This window comes from Ixodes scapularis, unplaced genomic scaffold (genome assembly GCF_016920785.2).
Source record: "Ixodes scapularis isolate PalLabHiFi unplaced genomic scaffold, ASM1692078v2 PGA_scaffold2__306_contigs__length_199485367, whole genome shotgun sequence".
Lineage (NCBI taxonomy): Eukaryota > Metazoa > Arthropoda > Arachnida > Ixodida > Ixodidae > Ixodes > Ixodes scapularis.
In genome coordinates this window covers 115,387,613-115,407,487 of record NW_024609857.1, presented here as the reverse complement: position 1 = coordinate 115,407,487, position 19,875 = coordinate 115,387,613, and the positions used below count along the sequence as shown (strand labels likewise).

At 46.4% G+C, this 19,875-nt stretch overlaps 2 protein-coding genes across 2 annotated transcripts; both read right to left on the bottom strand.

The window, feature by feature from the left end:
* Positions 1 to 2,021: 2,021 nt before the first annotated feature.
* Positions 2,022 to 2,687, bottom strand: LOC115329626 (piggyBac transposable element-derived protein 4-like). The gene has a single exon (XM_040219802.1). It carries the CDS (start codon positions 2,685 to 2,687, stop codon positions 2,022 to 2,024), a length of 666 nt encoding a protein of 221 aa, XP_040075736.1.
* A 47-nt stretch (positions 2,688 to 2,734) lies between these two features.
* On the bottom strand, positions 2,735 to 3,301 carry LOC8052485 (piggyBac transposable element-derived protein 4). The gene has a single exon (XM_002436133.3). The coding sequence runs from the start codon at positions 3,299 to 3,301 to the stop codon at positions 2,735 to 2,737; it is 567 nt and encodes a 188-aa protein (XP_002436178.3).
* Between the last annotated feature and the right edge of the window lie 16,574 nt (positions 3,302 to 19,875).

Sequence of the window (19,875 nt, the reverse complement as noted above, 5' to 3'; positions counted from 1 at the left end):
GAGAATGGGCTATGTTCTCTATGTGTCCATGGTGTGTGGGCTGGTAGATGACAATAACCCTACCATCAGTCTGCTTCAGGATTTCTATTTGTGCCGGACACTTTGTCCCACAGTGACTGTTTCCTTGTGATTTGAGCTGTCATTTCCCCTTTCCTTTCGGGACGTATGTGCCACCGTGCTGACAATACTTCAGTTTTTACGGTACCGTCTGCCAACCGTCCTGCAGATCTGCGGACCACAAATCTGGTCTTCGTTTTCAGCTCTTCTGCGTTCTTCCCCGTAAGGAAATCTGCCTTCGTCGGGAACTCGTGGCACTCCTTCGTGATCTGAGAGTTATGATAGAGGACCTTGTGGCTGTAGAGACGATCGCGGAAGCTGAAGGTGGCCGAGCACTGGTCGCAGGCAAAGCAGTGCCTTTTCGTAGGGGGAGTGATGCCGTGCATGTTTTTCAATTGCTTGTCAAGGGTCTGCTTAGTGAGAAATTCTTTGTCACTAAAGGTACAAGTGGCACCCACAGCTCCAGAACTTCTTGGTGCATAGGCGTCCGAGTTCGCGTTTTCGGAACTGCCGGGTCGTTCAGCGTCGGACTCTGGCGATGTCATACTCACGTTGCTTGCGGAATTCGTGGATTCTCACCAGTTTCCTCTTCTTTAAAGACATCACGCCAAGGGCGAGCAGGAGGAAGACCCATAGATTGAAACATGCGCTAAGAACAGCACTTGTGCACGCAAAGAACCTTTAGTCTTGTTATGGCACCGAGAGATTTGGAATCATACTCTTGCCCTCTCGCTACCACACCACCGTTGTGCACGTGTGAATTAAAAACATTGACTGAGTTAAAATTTTCAGACTCATACTATGCGCTTGTTATGCTGGTAGGCAGCTTTTTTTTTTTTTATAAAGAAAAAGCTACATTGCAGTACATGCATAAGTTTAGGTTTCGTGTTGTCTCCACGCAGTATTGCAGGTGCCCTTTACTTGAGGGCATCCAGGATTTACAGGAAAAGCTGCCCGTGGCAGTGATGTGATATAAATAATCCGTTTAATGAGGAATTTAGTATGCATCCAGCCCAATGGTGTTTATTGAGTGGCGTTTGAGCAATCGGTGAGTGGTCTACACATCACGGCCAGCTTGAACTCTGCTTGACCTTAGCTTAAGTGGTTGGAACAAAATGCCAAAGTATCATAACGTAGCTATTCAAGAGCAGCGGTGTGATGTCGGCGCCATTTGCAGCAAACGGCTTCAAATGCCTTAGCCTGCTACATCCTGTTTCATTTCGCCAATATTACTGATCTTTGCCAACGCTGCACCAAGGGTAAAATGTTTTTGTCAATACCGAAACTAATAGGTTGCGGTACACTACTGGATCGTTATCTTAGGCTTGGGTGAGTTTTCTAGACATTAGATTATTGCTTCGCATACCGTTCGATTTGATTGTCTTATCCAGCGCCAACTGTACGCGGAAGTTGCATGGCACTTGACATAGTTCTTGCTCTCGGGCAGGTTAGCTAGTCTGTTGAGTGCACTTCCTAGCGTGCGTTTGTTCGCTGCAAACGAGCGACATTTGCGACGTGGAGATTGCGATTCTTTGCTCTATCTTCACCGCAACGCAGCTGCGTGTGTAGGCGAACACACTCCTTCATATCAGAGTGGCGCTCGTGCCCAGAATAAACAACAAAAAACAAACAAAAAAACCTACATGGGGAATTTTTATGTGACAACTCTGCCTTTAACCCTTTAAGCACCAGTCAGTTTTCGAAAAAATGTAACCAAAATGCAATTTTATTTTATTGCTCACTTTGAAAGAAGAATTTTTCCTTATTTCAAGCATATAAGACATGGGCAGAAAAGTTTAACAACTGAAAACCGAAATTGATCTAATCTTAAACCATATGAGGCAAAAAAAAAAAATTAAAAATGGGAACCGAGACGGCATCAGGAATTCCGTAGTTGAAAAACAAAGTTCTAAAAACTGGAAATGCAGACTTCTACACCCGTTGGAGAAGAACTCTATAAACCTTCAAAACTGTGCCTTGGTGTGGTACACCTCGAAGCATGGGATGGCGCACAGTCCCACGCCACAGTCCTTGCACCAGTAGTGCGTTTCTTTGCGCACCTTCTTGTCCCCACCACCTCGTGCCTTGCAGCACACGACGCACCTTCGTGTTGGCAGCTCCTTTCGAGGTGTCGGTGGGATGTAGGACACAAAGTGTCTGGCGGTCAGACGCAGCAAGCTGGTGTCGGACGGCCTGCCTCTCTTGAGGGTGCGGTTCGGATCGTGGTACTTCTGGACGATTCCTTCGTCCAGCGCCAGCCGTAATTCCAGGTGGCTCAGTTTCCCGCCTTGTTTCTGGTAGAGCAAAAATGCGTTGAAGACTGCCATGTCTAGGAGGTGACGGAAAATCTTCTTGTAATAAATTTTTTGTCGGCTTCTGGTTGTAGGGTAGTAGGAAAGCATCTGATCACTCTTGTCAACACCACCCACGGTGTGGTTGTAGTCGATGACTACAGCTGGTTTCGACACTGTCTCTTTCTTCCTATTTACCATTTCCGTCATGGTGGCATCATGCACAGTGGACAGCAAAGTCACAAGTTTTTTATCCCTCCACTGGACTGCCATGCACTTTCCACGCTGGTATGCCACAATATCTCCCTTTTTGAGATTAGCATCTCTGAGAGGTGGCATATCTTTGCGGGATGGTCGCACAGTGCCGTAGACGTCAGTCTTGCGACTCAAAATTTTTCAACCAACTCCGGCGACGTGTAGAAATTATCCACAGTAAGGCAATAGCCCTGGTCCAGCAGTGGCTCCATTAGTTTCATGACGACTTTCGTCCCCATGGCGCTTGCCTGATCGTCGACGTCAGTGCCCTTGCCTGTGTAGATGACGACGTCCCATATGTAGCCGGACGCTGCCTCACACAGCACATAGAACTTCACGCCGAAGCGGGACCGTTTTAGCGGAAGGAACTGTTTCCAGGAGAGTCGTCCCTTGTAGAGCATGAGGCTCTCGTCAATGGATATATTCTCTTCTGGCATGTAGCTTGCTTTGAAGCGCTCTTTCATGAGCGACAGCACCGGCCAGATCTTGCGAAGTTTCTGACGTGCTTGCCCCACTTCACCAACATCATCTTCGTTGTTTGCAAAGTGGAGAAACTTCATGAGCAGAATAAATCTGCTCTTACTCATCACCTTTCCAAACACTGGGGTTTCAATCACTCTGCGCTTTGACCAATACCGCTCGACAACTGGCTTGTCTACTATTCCCTGTAAAAGCAGAAGGGCGAAGAAGACTTTCATTTCTGCTTCCGTCACCGGTTTCCACGCCTTCACACGGGAGCCCCTTGAGATTGGTGCGGTCGCCAAGTGTTCATCGGCATACCAGTTTGTTTCCTTGACGATCTGAGTCATTACGTCCGGGCTCAGCAAGAGTTCCAAGTACCCAACAGCGTCAAGGGTGTCGTTTTCGTCGAGACCAGCGGAGACACCCGGCGTGGCAGTAAACGGAAAGCGGGGAGGAGCTCGTGGAGGATTTGTCGTGTCCACCTTTGTCCAGTCCCGCGCCGAAGCAAGGACCTCATCGCCGCTAAGGTCCGAGTCACTGGAGCTTTCAAACTCTTCCGCGGACTCTCCGCTTCCGTCGCTATCGTCTAGCGCAAAGTCATCATCATCCGAACTAGGAAACTCATCATCAACTAATGATACGCGCTTCCGAGACGAGCGACGCATGCCACCACTCAAAAGAGACGCCATTTTTAAAAAACCATGTTGCCGGAGGAGCACGATAGATTCTCAAAATGATGCCAAAATTAGCGAAATTTCGGTTCGCTTTTCCTCCTGGTGGCTAGCGGGAGAACTATTCTCAACGTAAAAATAGACTGGACGAGCGTGCCTCGTCGCTAGCACTACAGACGCGGGCTGAAACGAGCGGACGAGCGACGCTCGTCCTCGGCATTTTCGGAACGAACTTCTTGGACGAGTCAGACTCGTCCTCGGCGCTTAAAGGGTTAACTTCACAGTTCAAAATAGTATGAAACTATATAGGATAGACTGGGATGCCTTGATGAGTGGTGTGTGTCATTTGTCTGATTTGTTTTCAAATTAATTTGAGTAGTTATAGCTCAGCTGCACTTAGGCTTAATTTTATTGTCAAATTCCTGGTTCATTTGTCAACTTTACGTATCGGCCTCAATTCTTGGAGAGTATGGTCGCTGAGGTTTAACCTAAAGATAAATTAGCTTTAGGATTGGATGAATGGAAACTTGGGAATTAAATTTGAAAAGCTGAGCATTATTTTTTTAAAAAGGAGTACTCGTCATCCGCATGATCATCATTAAATTCTTCGTAAAATGTCATGTCTTTTTGAAACCTGGTCTCATTGGGCGTGGTCTGCTGGCGTCCCAACGACTGGCCCCTCGGGAGAGGGAAAAACTTTTATATAGGCCCGTGCCCCGTGGCGGCGACCCCGCCCGTCCCCACGGTTATAGTGCGGTGGAGTCGGGAGGGGCCGTCTGCAGGGTTGTCGTGAGTAGGGATCCAACCGACCCAGCCCCCTTTATTTGTGAGCAGAACAGTGGCGGCCATAGCCTTAGGTGCAGCAAAAGTTTTTCCTAGGCCCTTGGTGAGGGCGTGGTAGGCGGCTCGGTTGTCGGTGAGCACGCAGGTTTGGGGTGGTGCCAAGAGGAGCGCGAAGAGGACAGCCCATTGTTCTCTCTGGTAGATGGTGGTTGGGGTGTCCGCAAGGATGGCGACGTTGCTTCGGCAAAGCACATGCCCAGTCCGGAAGAACTGGCGTCGGCGAAAACATCGCGAAACACTGGGACATAGTCAAAGGGTACTGCGGTAGGAAGCACGGTCACCACTTGTTCGAAAAGTTCTAGCCAAAGGGGGGAGGGGGTATTCCTGAAAAGGCGGCCACATGAAGTGGCTGTATGGCGTGGTAGTGCGCCGCATGAAGAGAAAAATAAAACGACCAAAGTCCAGCTGCCCGCTGGTACACTTTTTTAGTCTGCGGCCTGCAGAGGGCCTGAAGCACGAGGAGGTCTCGGCAACGGGTGGGTGTGTGGCCAATTGTTGCGGCGGAACCGTCCAAAAAAACCCCAGGAACTTGACGGTCGGGGAAGCGCGGAACTGCAAATCCGTAGGATTCAAGCGAATGCCACACGCCACAAGTTGTTCTAAAAAGTTACCGAGCTGTTGCTCTAAAAAAATGGGGTCGGGGTGAGCAAACAGGAAGTTGTCGAGGTGGCACCAAGCCCAAAGTCCACGTGAGCGTGCCTCTCCCGGGCCAGAGCTGTTGCAAGCGACTGCATAAAAAAAGGGGCAGGCTTAATGCCAAAGGGCAAAACCTTATAACGGTAGTACTTGCGGTCCAGGCAAAAAGTAGTAAGGGCTCAGGCCGGGGGGGGCAAGCCCAAAGTGGTAAAACGCGTCGCGAAGGTAGAATTTGACAAAAAAAGGGCACGACGGTAAAGGACGAGCCTTAAGGGCTGTCGGCAAAGGGGGGGTCGAAACTTCGGACTCTGAAGACTGGATGTTAAGTGGGAGCTATCGAGAACGAAACGAGAGGAGGACCGGGTCTTGGGTGCGACCTGAATTGGGGAAAGGTAGGGTCCTCTTGTCGTTTCCTCCATGATGCCCGCGGCAAGCATGGAAGCAACAGCGTCACGCAACACAGGCAACTGAGAGGTGTAGGGAGGCCATGCATTGAACACCGACGGTTTACGAGAAAAAAAGTTCTGGTCCGAAGGGTCAAAGGGTGGGTTGTACCCAAAAGTACTTGCGACTAAGTTCCAGTCGACCGAAGGAACGGGGTCACTTGGGCGGACTGGTGGATGCGGAGGCTGTAGCGGGAAGGCCGCAAGCCGTCGACTGTCGTCGTTGGATGGAGAGTCCGCATTATCGTCTTCTTCGGGTTGCACAGGTTGGTTGCGTTGCAACCAGCGTAGGATGCGGAGGGCCGCGTCGGCGAGGCTGTCGTCCTCGTCTGCCAATGGGTCCTGCACCAAGTCAAGGTCCGGGGAAGACCCGGAGCGAGACGAGGGGGAGGACCCGGGCACGTCACTCTGGTTGGAACTGGAGTCCTAAGCAGAGGGAGGTGCAGGGGTGGTCCGGGCAAAACCGTCCGGGAAAGGCCTGAAGGTTGGCCAGGTAGGTGCCGGGAGGCCGGGAACGCCGGCTTCGCGAAGGGCCTGGGCAAGAAGGTCCTCGGGGAAGAGGACGTCCTGGACCAGGGCTAAGGTGGGGACTCCGTCCACGACAACAGCGGGGGGGCGGGCCTCACTGAGGACAACGCCGAGCGCTCGGGGAGGGCCCGAGGGGGGATGCTTCGAGAGCGTCCAAGAGGGTCCAACACTCGGTAGGTTCTTAAATGTTGGCCGGGAGGGGAACAGCCTCACTTTTTCTTGGGGGGCTGCTTCTTCGGGGACTTCTGGCCGTGCTGTGACCTGGTGTTTGGTCTGGTAGATCTGCCAGGCGAGGTGCTGCGGTTGGTGGCCACAGGGCGGGGGGCAGGAGGTCCAAACAGGTAGGTAGTAGAGGGGTCTGCATAACCGTCAAGGGCAGCACCCCATCCTGAGAGTGCAACGTGATGCAACAGTCGGACTCTGTCGAAGATCTGAAGTTTAGAGCGCGGCGGGAGGCCAAGACACCTGCAGTCCCATACGTCAATGAAAAGTTTGAGGAGTTTGAGTTCCTGGATCTCCCTTCGTCCGATGTGCTGGCTATGCCGGGCGACTTGCTGGACAAACAAGAAAGCCTCTGCCACATCACGCCTTGACGGAGCGTCGGCGACAGCAAAGACCTGCTGCCGGGTGGAATGGGTAGAGCCAACGTTGACGTTGGCTCTGCCATCTCCAACTTGTTTTCTTGTAGAAGAGACCGTAGATCGCGCATAGACGAGGCCCTGTCGTCGACGAGGACCTGCTCCAGGCGTTGAGAATGCTGACTAAAGAATTTAGGGAAGTCAACCTGCTCCTGCAGCTCATCGTCACTGGCGCTGCTGCCTTCAGCGGGAGGAGTGGGAACAGGTTTAGGAGGCATACGACCAGGAGCGCAAACGCGCGGCACAAAGCCGACGAAACTGAGGACAGTCTGCCACACTGATGGGAACGGTCCATCCTCTCGTTTGCTGAAACCTGGTCTCGTTGGGCGCGGTCTGCTGGCGTCCCAACGACAAAAGACCGAGTCATTGGTGCATACAATTAAATTCCAAGACCTTCTTTGAACTTTATTTGGAATTGCAGAGTTTTAAGACAACCTTCAGAACATGGACGAAAAGTTATTCTACCTTAACATTTTTTCACTGGAGTACTATTTGCTTTACCTTTGTTGTACACTTAAAATAATTCACCGATGTCAAGATCTATGCTTTAGGCAGCAGCTGCTACTTTGAAAAGGTTCCTGGTCCCCTCAGCATCCTTGTTGTTTATAGTGCTTTTAAAAGGCCACTCCAGACCCCCAAATTTTGTTTTTTTACAAACAGAACAAAATGCGCACATCAAAAAATTTATTTTCTATGAAAAATTATTGAACTGAAGCAATATTTATGGCGCAAGCTGCATTTTGCTGCGTGGCGCAATTGTTTTTATGTTGGAGCCAGCGTAGCTCCTCCATGTGCTGCAGACAGGTGCGGGAGAGAACAGTGGAGAGGAAGACAGCTCGTTTTAATTGCATCTTGCGCCGTAAGTATTGCTCAAATTAAATTATTTTTGCTTGGAAAATGTGCCTTTGGGCCTGCACCACCTATCTGGGCTGTTTAAAAAAAATATATACTTCGGGGGAAGGGAGAGGGGGCTGGAGAGGCCCTTTAGGTGCTCAAGATGCAATTCTCTTAAATCCCTAATGTGTTGTTCAGGAGTTACAATCACTACTGACCAGCTGGTTGGGTGTTTGAGGGAATTGTCTGCTGTGGCGATGGTCACTAATGAGAGGTCATACAAGAGTAAGAAACCAAGAAGGGCATTAATTGTAGCTTGGGAAGGCCAACACAGGATTCTTATTGTACTAGTTGCAGTGAAAATAATAAAAATAAAGTATATTTTTCTGCTCCAAAAGTTCCTTCTCCAAAGTGGGCTTTGTCTGCAGTGCTTCAAAATGATCTGAACCAATCACATCACTGCAAGAGTTATATGCAATCTTCGGGGATTTTACCAGACAATACTCGTCTCCATGTATTTACAGGCATTGATTTTACCAGACAATATTCGTCTCCGTGTATTTACAGGCATTGTTAGTGGAATGTCTGTTGAATATTCCCAAAAGCGTATTAACTTTTGAATTGGACAAAGCTGAGTTATGAAACTTTTCCATCATGTTCATATGTCACATTGTTGGCTATAGGGTCACATTCTGGCAAAGTTTGAGTTCACTGGAGCGTGTAGTTTACTTTTTAGTTAGAAAAACAGGGTTCTGTTTAATGTGATCTTCGTGCCTAACAATGACGGCACCCGGTAGTTTAGCAATATAATTTAATAGGTGGCCAAACGGGTTACTTAGCTCAGTTGGGTGCATTTCCTACCACGCAGTAGTGTACTGCGAAGAAGTGAGTTACGTGAAGTGTACAAAATATCTCATCGCCAGCCTCCAAAGCGGGGTGGCGCACAGGCCCATGTTGGGCACGGGTTTTATATTTTCTAAAAATCAAGGGGTGAAAACTGGGCACTATTTCTACACCTGTTAAGGGACACTACCCAAAAAAAGTAAAGTTTCGAACCACTTGTCCGATTTAAATTATATTTACAGGGCTTGTTTCTGTTGATGTTGAGAACATGTCTGCCAATTTTTGTTAACCTGGGTGATGTACAAAAAAAAAATTGCAAACGTTCAAAGACGAAAGTGGGCGTGTCTGCGTAGGAAAACTATCGTTTTGAAATCACTTATAAATTTGTCTTTTCCACATGTTATATTGCATTAGGACAGTTCAGAGCAGATAACTATGGAGCTATATTTCTATGTTATACCATCTTTCATGACAAAAAAGCCATATAAACACAAATACAGTTTTTTAGATTTCCATCCTTTGTCCAAACTTTTAGTTCTTGAGCATGAAAAATGACAAAAATAAAAAATACAAGCTCATAGTTATCTTCCCCTTAAAATTTCACCCCAGAAAACCTCATAAAAATGAATCCAAGTTGCATAATAACAAAACGATAGTTTTCCTAAAGTGAAATTTATGCCAAAAAGTGGAATAGAGAAAATTGCGTTCAAAGTGCTCCAACCTCTATCTTTTCTTTAGCATTGGTGGACCGAAAATAATTTATAAAAAATTAACTATGCAGTGTAAACTAATGAAACTTTCTGGGAATACACTCTATATGTTGGTGGATGTAAATATGACATTTTTCAAAATCGACTTTTTTTTGCAGAAATTGTTTTTTCTGGGTAGTGTCCCCCCTTAATCGGAGAGAAACAAGGCTTTTCTAAAAACCATTCCGCAATTCGGGACTTTTTGTTATATTCGAAGTGTAGTTATCAATATACAACATCGGTTGTAGCGCATGAAGTGTTTTATTTACACTAATGAAACTAAGCAAGGTCCAGATAATGCTTAGAAACATACATAGATCACATTAAGGTTTGGATTTCTCACAAACGCTTGTTTACAAATGTGACATTTTCATGCTCGGAGCAAATCAGTGTTCATTCCAGACCTGCCTGGTTGCAGCAACATTGGTGCGGTACTTATTAGCCTTGGTAATGCGCAATAGCATCATGCCAATAGACAACTGGGCCAATAGTTATATTCTGGGGGATAGAAAAGGGTCCTATAGACCCTTTCTATGTTTACAAACAAACGCCACATAGTTCTGAAATGAATGTGTGCCGGCATTCATACAATTTAGAAAAGGCTTTTCCATATCAAACGAGTGATTCTGGAGGCACACATTTCTTTAATTTTCATGGACTCGGCTGGTTTTCGTGCCTAAGGAAGGTGGCTTTTCGGGAAGAAATCGGGTTTAACCTGGCCTCATGAAATTCTTTCAGGGTGCAAAAATCAAGGAATATCGGGTTTTACCCAAAAACGAAGAACTCTATATGCGTGATATAGGCAGCGATGTGCTGATGAGTTGCATGTGCCATTTGTTGAGAAGTTGAGCACTGAAAACATGAAACTCTATTATAAATAGTAATCGTAGAAAGAAGTAAGAAAACAAGCAGGTGATTGTAGAAAGACTGACTCGGCCTTCGTTCACCTGTTTTTTTTTTGCTTTCATCTATTAAAACTACGCTACCACACACGTTGAAATCTTGGCTATAAGTGGGGCTCGGATTTCTTTGTACTTATTAATAGATGCTCGTCAATTTTATTTTTAAGGATTTGGCATAAACCAGAAAAGCCGAACATAGGTCCACTGTCTTTTTGCTTTCCAGCTCGTATTATGAGCCCAAACTTGATGTCTAAACTCTGGTGACTTCAGCATGTATACTGCATATTATTCTGCATGATAGCAAATGAGAAGACTCTGTTCAACGCTGAAAATCTACTTCTGCGACCTAGTCAAGCCAAAGCGGTTGACTGAAAAAGATATATTAGTCGTCTGGCACACAAATAATCAAGATTGCTTGCACAGCAACTTCTTCAAGACTACAGTGTTAAAGAGGATCACTTTTTGATGCCAAGAGCCTTGTCCTAAGCGGTGAGAAAAGTGATGAGGTTGCAGGATGAAAAATTAAAAAGAAAAGAAACGGGGACATGTACTGCAAAGAGAAGAGCCTTGTTTTTCAGTTACTGGTTCTTTTCGACAAAAAAAAAGCTGAAATTAAGGTAAATAAAAAGGCAGTTTTTGAGAAAACAAAATTTTCGTGGTAGTTGACGCAAAGATTGCCTGCATTCTCTGAAGCTGTGGCCCAGGGAATCACATTGGCTACCGTGAGTAACCACAGGTGGAACACGGCCGTTACGAGCAGGGGCCTCTACCCAGGTCCCGTAGCGCCCATGGTATTCGTCCACCGCCAGCATGTACTCGTGGGGGACTCGATCTCCAGAAAGATGCTGACATCCACAAGAATGGGATACATATACGGTCACACACCATGAAACGGCTGCAAAAGCAGGAAGCACTTACATCCACGTTAATTAGAAAGACTTCTCTCTTGCGAAGAGCCACTGCAAGAAACCTGTTCAAATTTGAAGGAGCAACCAAAGGCAAAAAAGAAAGTGAGAATGGCACTTCATACAATTTGCAGCAATCTTGTTCTTTTAAAAAGCAGTTTGTGTGTCATATCCTTTAAGCATAGCAGAATAACTTGTGCACCACCTGATATGCATATTATGAAAGCTGATACGAAATTTGTGGGAAAGGCCAGCTTTCATCAATAGATGTAATATTAGGAGGGCGCTTACACGATTTTTGCTATATTCATGCAGTCTAATGTAATGTGCACTATCATTACCTTTGAATCACCCCGCAGGGGGCACCTGTGAAAGCAGGTGTTTGGAGAGTGGCGTCTCCACGGACCTCGAGCCCCGCAGCCTGCACCTTAGGTGCTAGGTGCTTGGTGAGTAGCGTCACCACGGACCCCAGCCACAGTGGCTACATTACGGACCCTGAGTAACAAGTGAATAAGACCCACCCACGTCTGGCTGTGCGTGGCGAGCCCGTGTCCAGGGAAAAGGGCATCCTGGTGGTTGAGCTGAGCCCGGGGTAGGTTTGGACCCTTCGGGGCCCCCCGGGCGAGGCAACACACCACTTTGGCCCCTGCCTCCTGTAGACGGGTGTCCTGGCTTGGCCCGACCAGGATGATTCAGTCAGTCGCCACATCTTCTACTATCCCCTCTTATCTTTCTCTTTTCTCTGCTCTTCTTTCTTTCATATTCACCATCTTTGGCGGCAAGGGCTAACCTTGGGTGGCGATAGACCCCTTGTCTAGACCCGCACTAGGTTATAGTGTCTTGGTAGCACTGATAGCGTAATGTCGTCAGCAAAACCTTTATTGCTATGGCGCATTACCTATCCCCATGTTGGGCTCCGTGGTGGGTGGTGCGCTACAGACACCGAACGCCTCCCCATTTCTCATGGGTTCCAAGCAAAACCAAAAACCTGATCGGGCCCTGAAAAGGGTCCGGACCGAAGTACACGTTATGAAAGCATTTACACCTGTGGAGAAGTTTCCTCGATTTCTTGTTATGCATTCTGAAATGGAAAAACCCTTATCCAAGTTATCCCCTTTCCTGGTTTCAAAGACACTTGAATCTGTGATCGGAAAGAATTTTAAAGCAAACAAAATGCCATCTGGAGATCTCCTCGTTGAAGTTGTGACCTCTCAACAATGCTCAGACCTGCTGGCACTCAACTCGGTTTCCGACTACAGGGTTACTGTATCACCCCACCGCACTTTGAACACTATTAAAGGCGTAATATCAGAAGATGACCTTCTAGAATCCCCCGAGGAGGAAATTGTCGATGGCCTTCGTGACCAAGGAGTCATAGCTGCAAAGCGAATTTCTTTTCGCCGGGACGGTCAGGAGATTAGGACAAAGCATGTCATTCTGACTTTTGAGCTGAGAGCGCTCCCAGAATCGATCAAAGCGGGGTATCTAAACTGTAAAGTACGGCCGTATGTGCCAAACCCTCAGCGTTGCTTCCACTGCCAGAGGTATGGCCATAGCGCCCTGAGCTGCCGTGGAAAGACAACGTGCACCAAGTGTGGCAAAAATGATCACCCTACAGAGAATTGCTCGAATCCACCTTCCTGCATCAACTGCAAAGAACCTCACCCTGCTTATTCCCGATCTTGCAAAAAATGGAAAGAAGAAAAAGAAATTATAACACTCAAAGTTAAAGAGAACATTTCGTTCCCCGAAGCCAGGAAGCGATTCTCCTTCCTGCAGAAGGGGCCTTACTCTTTGGTGGCACGTGCAGGGGGTGTGCCATCAAAGTCTTCGGCAGGAACCGAGGTCGGTCCTAATGACCTGGGGATTCCACCACCTCCCCCTGCCTCGCAAAGATTTGGTCCACGACTCCGTTTGTCGTTGGAACCGAAGACATCTCAGGGGCCTCCAGATGGTGCAGAGGCGAGGGATGCCTCTGTGCTAATGGAGGGGAGACAGGAGAGGCGGCAACAGCAGCCTCGGGGAGAAGGCATTGGTGCCTCCTCCATTCCAAAGGACGGGCCGTCGAACGATGTGCCTGCCTTGGTTACTCGGACCCCTCCCAGGAAGAAGGAGGGTGTGTTTTGTTTCAAGGCACTAGGAGAGGCCTCGACATCTAAGGAGGTGCTCGTACCAGCTGCTCCCTCAGCCGTTCAGCCTGAGGAGGAGCGGATGGAACTTGGTGAACCTTCTCCCCCTCGTTCAGTCCCACCTGATGACACCAGGCTTAAAAAGTCTTCCCAGAAAAAGCTCAATCCGCGAGTAACTGCACCCAAACCGCCCCAGGGCACCTAGAGCAGGTTTCCTTTTTGTTTTGTTTTACTTTAAATCATTTTTAACATGAACACATAGTTTTATACAGTGGAACTGTAGAAGTCTCCTGCAAAATATTGATGACAATCATTTCTTTCTAGATGAGCTACAGCCCATTGCTGTGTGCTTGCAGGAGACATATCTTAACAACACCCATACAAATGTTTTTAATCATCACCGCGTTTTTAGAAAGGATCGGGATTCAGACCACTCTTCTGGTGGTGTTGCCATTGTTGTACGGAGTGGCATAGCATGTGTGGAAGTTCCTCTGCGTACATCACTAGAAGCAGTTGCGGTACGTGTTCTTACCGATCGTCTCATTACGGTTGTGTCCTTGTATTTACCACCTCATCGTCAACTGCTTCTTCTGAACTTCAAGGATTGGTTCAGCAACTCCCAACGCCTTTTTTAATTTGTGGTGATTTTAATGCTCACAGTCCCATGTGGGGCAGTAAGCGCCTTGACTCTCGTGGCGCTGTTGTAGAAAGATTTTTACTCTCGTCAGACATATGTCTTTTAAATAAGAAAGAACCAACATTTTATAGTTCCACTCATAATTGCTTCACATCCATTGACCTCTCCATTTCATCACCATCAATACTTCCCTGTTTTTCTTGGAAGGTTTTAGACAACCCTTTTGGGAGTGATCATTTCCCAGTTGTAATCGAAAGCCTCGTTCCTCTGCCGACTATTTTAAAACGAACACCTAGGTGGAAACTGGACAAAGCCGACTGGGCACTCTTTAAACTTGATGCAGTGCTTGATCCGTCAGTTCTAGCAAATTTGTCACCTGAAGAAGCGACAGTGTATGTTACGGAGCAAATCATAAGTGCCGCCCAAGACGCCATTCCTCGCACCTCTGAAAATTTACCCAAGAGGTGTAGGCCTTGGTGGAATGAAGACTGTGCTACCACAAGGAAAAAGCAGCATAGGGCATGGGATACCTTTCGGAGGTACCCTACTTCTTCAAATAGGATAGCATTTAAAAGACTAAAAGCAAAGGCCCGATGGACTATGAGGAAAGCTAAGTGGAAGTCCTGGACCAAGTACATTTCCTCCCTAAATAGTTTTGTCTCGGAAAAGGAAGTTTGGGATAGGTACAAAAAAATCAAAGGGGACTACCGTTGCTTTGTTATTCCTCTATTTAGCTCCTCTGCTACTTCGCTGAAAGATGTTGCTAATGTGCTTGGAGAGCACTTTGAGAATGTTTCCAGCTCCCGAAATTATCGTATGGAATTTAAACGTTTTAAAGCAAGTGCTGAGCGTCACCGTATACCCATGTCCGGTTGTAGCTCTGAGCCATACAACACTCCTTTCACAATGCAGGAACTAGACGTAGCTCTGGGCTCCAAAAAGAGATCGGCTCCAGGCCCTGATGGAATCCACTATGAAATGCTCCGTCAGTTGTCTCGTGAATCGCTGAACACACTACTAGGTTTTTTCAACAATCTGTGGGAAGCAGCTTACTTTCCTCAAATCTGGAAACAGGCGCATGTAATTCCTTTGCTGAAAGCTGGGAAGGACCCTTCGGACCCACGTAGTTACCGTCCAATCGCGTTAACGAGTTGCCTTGGCAAAACCTTCGAACGCCTTATTAATAGGCGGTTAATATATATTTTGGAGCATAACCACTTCTTTGCTAATAACCAATGTGGCTTTCGAGAAGGTCGGTCTACTTTGGACCACATAGTCCGTCTGGAAACAACCATACGTGAAGCTTTCGTAAATAGGCAACATTGTGTATCTGTTTTCTTCGACCTGGAGAAAGCATGTGATACGACATGGCGGTATGGTATCCTTCATGATTTGTATGCCTCTGGTGTGCGTGGTCGCATGTTGCGGTGTATAAGCAGTTTTCTCACAGGTCGCTCCTTTCAAGTTCGACTTGGCACCACACTATCCGACCAGTATATCCAGGAAAATGGTGTTCCGCAAAAAGATGTACTGAGTGTCTCCTTGTTTGCCGTAAAGATAAACTCTTTGTCAAAGGTAATTCCACCTTCCGTTTCATACTCCCTCTCCGTAAATGATATTCACATCTCGGCCTCTTCTTGTAATTTGTCTAGCTGTGAGCGGCAACTGCAGCTTACCATCAACAGAATTAGGAAGTGGGCTGACGAAAATGGGTTTAAGTTTTCAGCTGATAAGACTATCTGCGTGCCATTTTCTCTGGGTCGGGGCTGTTTCTAGATCCAGAACTGATGCTAAACAGGGTTCCTATTAATGTAAAATCGGAGCATAAATTTTTGGGCATAACGTTTGATAAAAAGTTAAACTTCGTTTCCCAACTGAAGGACCTGAGGAAGACGTGCCTTAAATCAGCTAATATTCTTAAAGTCTTAGCGCACAAGTCATGGGGATCCGACAGAATATGTCTGCTACGCCTGTACAACTCCCTTATCCGGTCACGTCTGGACTATGGTGCTATAGTTTACGACTCAGCGAGGCCTTCTGCACTGAAAATGTTGGATCCTGTGCATCATCTCGGTTTAAGGCTCGCTACAGGTGCCTTCCGCACATCGCCCATTCCTAGCTTGTACGCTGAATCTAATCAGATGTCACTTAGGCACAGACGACGTTATCTTGCTCTGACTTATGCTTCCAGAATTTTGTCCTATCCAAATGCCCCAACTTATGGTGCCTTGCAACATTCTCGGTTTGCTCGTCTTTTCGAACATAAGCCCAGGGTTGTACCACCTTTAAGTCTTCGCCTTGAAGACATTTGTACATCTCTTGACCTCACCCTTGACGAGACCGACCTTTTGCAGAAGGGTGAAAATGAAGCTCCGTGGAGTACGTTGCCCGTCTTTTGCGATTGGTATTTTACTAGATTTAATAAACATAGCGTCCCCCCAGTGGTGATTCAGCAAGAATTTCTTGAGGTGCAGAAGAAGTATGCTAACTACTCCCAATTTTATACCGATGGTGCCAAATTATTGCATTTTGTAGGGTCAGCAGTATACTCTGAAGGATTCAGTAAGGTTCAGCGTCTCAAGGAATGTGCAAGTATTTACACGGCAGAGCTCTATGCAGTTTTGATGGCCTTAGAATATATCCTCATCAGCAAGACAATGAAATCTATTTTATTCGTGGACTCTCAAAGTGTGCTCACCACACTTTGCTCAATAAAGGAAAGTAAAAATAGACTGGCACAACTTGTCCGATCTAAGGTACAATGTGGTCTGCGGCTTGGCCGAGACATAAAATTCTGCTGGGTGCCTAGCCATGTCCGGGGATCCTAGGTAATGAAAGAGCAGACGAATTGGCCACGAGCTCTAAGCACCTACTGCCAGCCACCTCACAGATTCCATTTCAAGACATGAAGCCCTTGGTGAAATCATCAGTTTTCCAGCTATGGCAATCGGAGTGGAGTCTGGAATGCGAAAACAAACTTCACAGGATTAAACCAGCTCTTGGTATGTGGGAGAGTGCATCCCACAAAACCCGCCGCCTTGAAGTTCTTGTGTGTCGTCTTAGAATTGGACATTCCTTCCTCACCCACAAACATCTGCTCAGGGGGGAAGCCCCACCCCTGTGTGATGAATGTGGGGAGCGTTTAACAATTTTACACATTTTGTGGCTGTGCCCAGGGCTTGAGCAAGAACGACGTACACATTTCCCCGAGTTTTTTTCACACCAGATTTCTTTTCACCCAGCGCTGCTAATTGGGGAGACTCCTATAGTACCATTTGATTGTGTCATAAATTACTTAAGAAAAACCGGCTTCCTACTGGAGTTGTAATTTTAACTCTGACTTTTAACCTTGTCATATGAACATCTTTTCGATAATTCATATAAAACAGTCCTGAGTATGTCCCAACTAAACAAGCTTGGCGCAGTATGGCCATGGTAGCTTTGCGCCATAAAGCCCGCAATCAACAACAACCTTTGAATCACAAATGGCACTATACTACACCAACTTATAGAAGTGTTTGTGGCAACACTGAGCTAGTAAATAAGACAGCGAGACTGCAACAGACAAGTTATACCCTATAGTCATTGACAGTTAAGAGTGCATCGGAAGTTCCACATCCAGCGCAAGCTTTCCCAGCCTTGATGTCACATGCACGCACACATAGCCCAAGTGTGGCAGAAGGTAACAAGCATGTGCTCTAGACAGAGCTTCAACTACACTCTTATCTTGTCACCCACTGTAGACCGGTGGCTGCAGAGAACTTCGAAAAAGCTTTGAAAAATTTTGATATTCGCACATCTCTACTTAAAATGTATCTAGAAAGGTATGGGGAGAGGGAAAATTTTAAATTCAGTTCAGGCAAGCGGATCCGAAAAGGAAGAGAGGATAGCCACTAAATTAGAACACTGCTTCACCTTCACCGAGCATCGGGAGGACTCGTGTCTTCGTTGAGCACAAAGATTTTGGTTCAAACAGCAAAAGCAGTTGCTCAGCTCAGATTATTCGTGTGAAAGGAGCGTATGTTACAAACATGCAGTACGACCTTGGGCACTGAGCAGACACAGTGGCTTTGCTGCTTCTTATATTGGCCACTGCGTGTGTCCAATGCATACACATATCTCTATCTTGCATGATTGTGCCTCTACTCAAAGAGGTTTTGAATAGACAAGTGTTCTGGATGGGCAAAATTTGGTTATTTTATTTAAAGGGCCACTCCAGCCCAGAAAGGCACTTTTTTAAAACCCGCCTTAGAAACAGCACAGATCACAAGATGCATTTTCCACTAAACAATAGTCTAATTCAGTCGATATTTATAGCACGAGACAAAATTAAAAAGAGTAGTCCTCCTCTCCACTTTTCTTTCTTGCACATGTTTTCAGCACGCAGGGATATACATTAACTACAACTTGGAACCGATTTGCCGCGCACTAAAATGCATCTCGCACCATAAAATATTACTCTAATTAAATTATATTTTTGTGGAACATGCATCTTGTGAACTGGGCTTCCTATCCACGCTGTTCTTAAAAAATGTTTTTTTTTGGGGTGCTGGAGCCAGTGTGCCTGCCATTAGCTGGAACTTGACACACATGGTGGCTGAACTTGAACAATGGGTTAAGGAAGGGAAACTACTTGTTGAATCGTCGTCGTTCCTCACGAGGAAGGGCAGTCTGTCCAACTCCGGGCAGGAGTTTAAAAACAACCCGTACCGCTTGAAGCAAACAATCTGTAAAGTTCTGCAAAGCCAGCGTGATGTGATATATTCAAACAAGATTACATTGATGGATATATTCAAACAAGACTACATTGATGTCCACCAAATTGGGACATGAAAATACTGAAAACAGAACTGTTAACTTGCTATAGTATATAAATGTGGAGTATTCACTGCAAATAGGTCATATATGCATACCTATTACAGTTGCAGCCAGTCTCAAGAACTGGCTGCAACTGATACTTCATGTAAATAAAATAATTAATATTTGTAAAGCATATTTTTATGTAACACATAATGACATTGTTAAGAATGTGTCCACTTTGTATGGTGACATAGGTATAATTGCCCAAATGAAACACACTCCAAGACATTTTCCCTGCCCGAAAAAGGTAGTAATGCAAATACCACTTTCATCAGTATCAATCGGATAATTGTATGTAAAGCAAGCCAGAGTAATCTGTGCCTGCACCAAAGAGCTCATTTTATCAAAGCCATATTTTGGTGGCTTTATCCTGCAAAAGGTTGAGATGCTGCCATTCTGGTGAAAAACTAAAACACAATTAAGAAGTTCAGTAATAGCCCCAATTATTTGACAGGCACTGGGTCAAGGTCACGTCCGCTCGATTCGGACCATTGTGAAATGAGTCCTTACATCCACTCGTCGATATCCGTCATTGAACGTCTCCAGGATATTGTTCTCGTGATTCACCTCATCAAAGCTATGGCCTGAAATTTCACAAGTTAAAATTCACCATTACAATGCAACTTCGCTGAAAATTCGATTTCGCTGCAAGCAGATGCGAATTTCGCCGGCTCGTTCCACATGAAGTCTCAGTGCTACCCTTCTTGCAAAAGCCTAAATAAATAAATGAAGTTGAAAGACCCCTATTAAATGAGAGGAATTCCGACATACCTCCAAAAAGTATACCGCGTTGCTTGCGCTGGACGCCGTTGAGCAAATCATTGCCACCGACATAGATCACGATGAAGTGAAGGTTCCTCCAAGATTGGCGGAGGAACCACGACTCCAGCGACTCGATTGTGGCCCCTCCCCCGCTAAACATAGAGATTTTGATGGAGGGGCTGAGTGTCAGCCGAAGCTTGAAAAATTTAAGTTGGCTGTCGCCGCTAACCGCTGTTCATGGTAGAACGTGATCGTACAATTCCTGCGGTTGCTTCGGACAGAAAGACGTTAAACAGGGCTAAGGACATAGCTTCTATTTCCAGGCTGCTATTAGTCATGATGTCACAAAATTTCACCCAATAAAGTGCGTGCCAATGTTCTCTGCAGCCGCCGGTCATTTTTTTGGTAGAGTTATATTACCTCTAGCCAC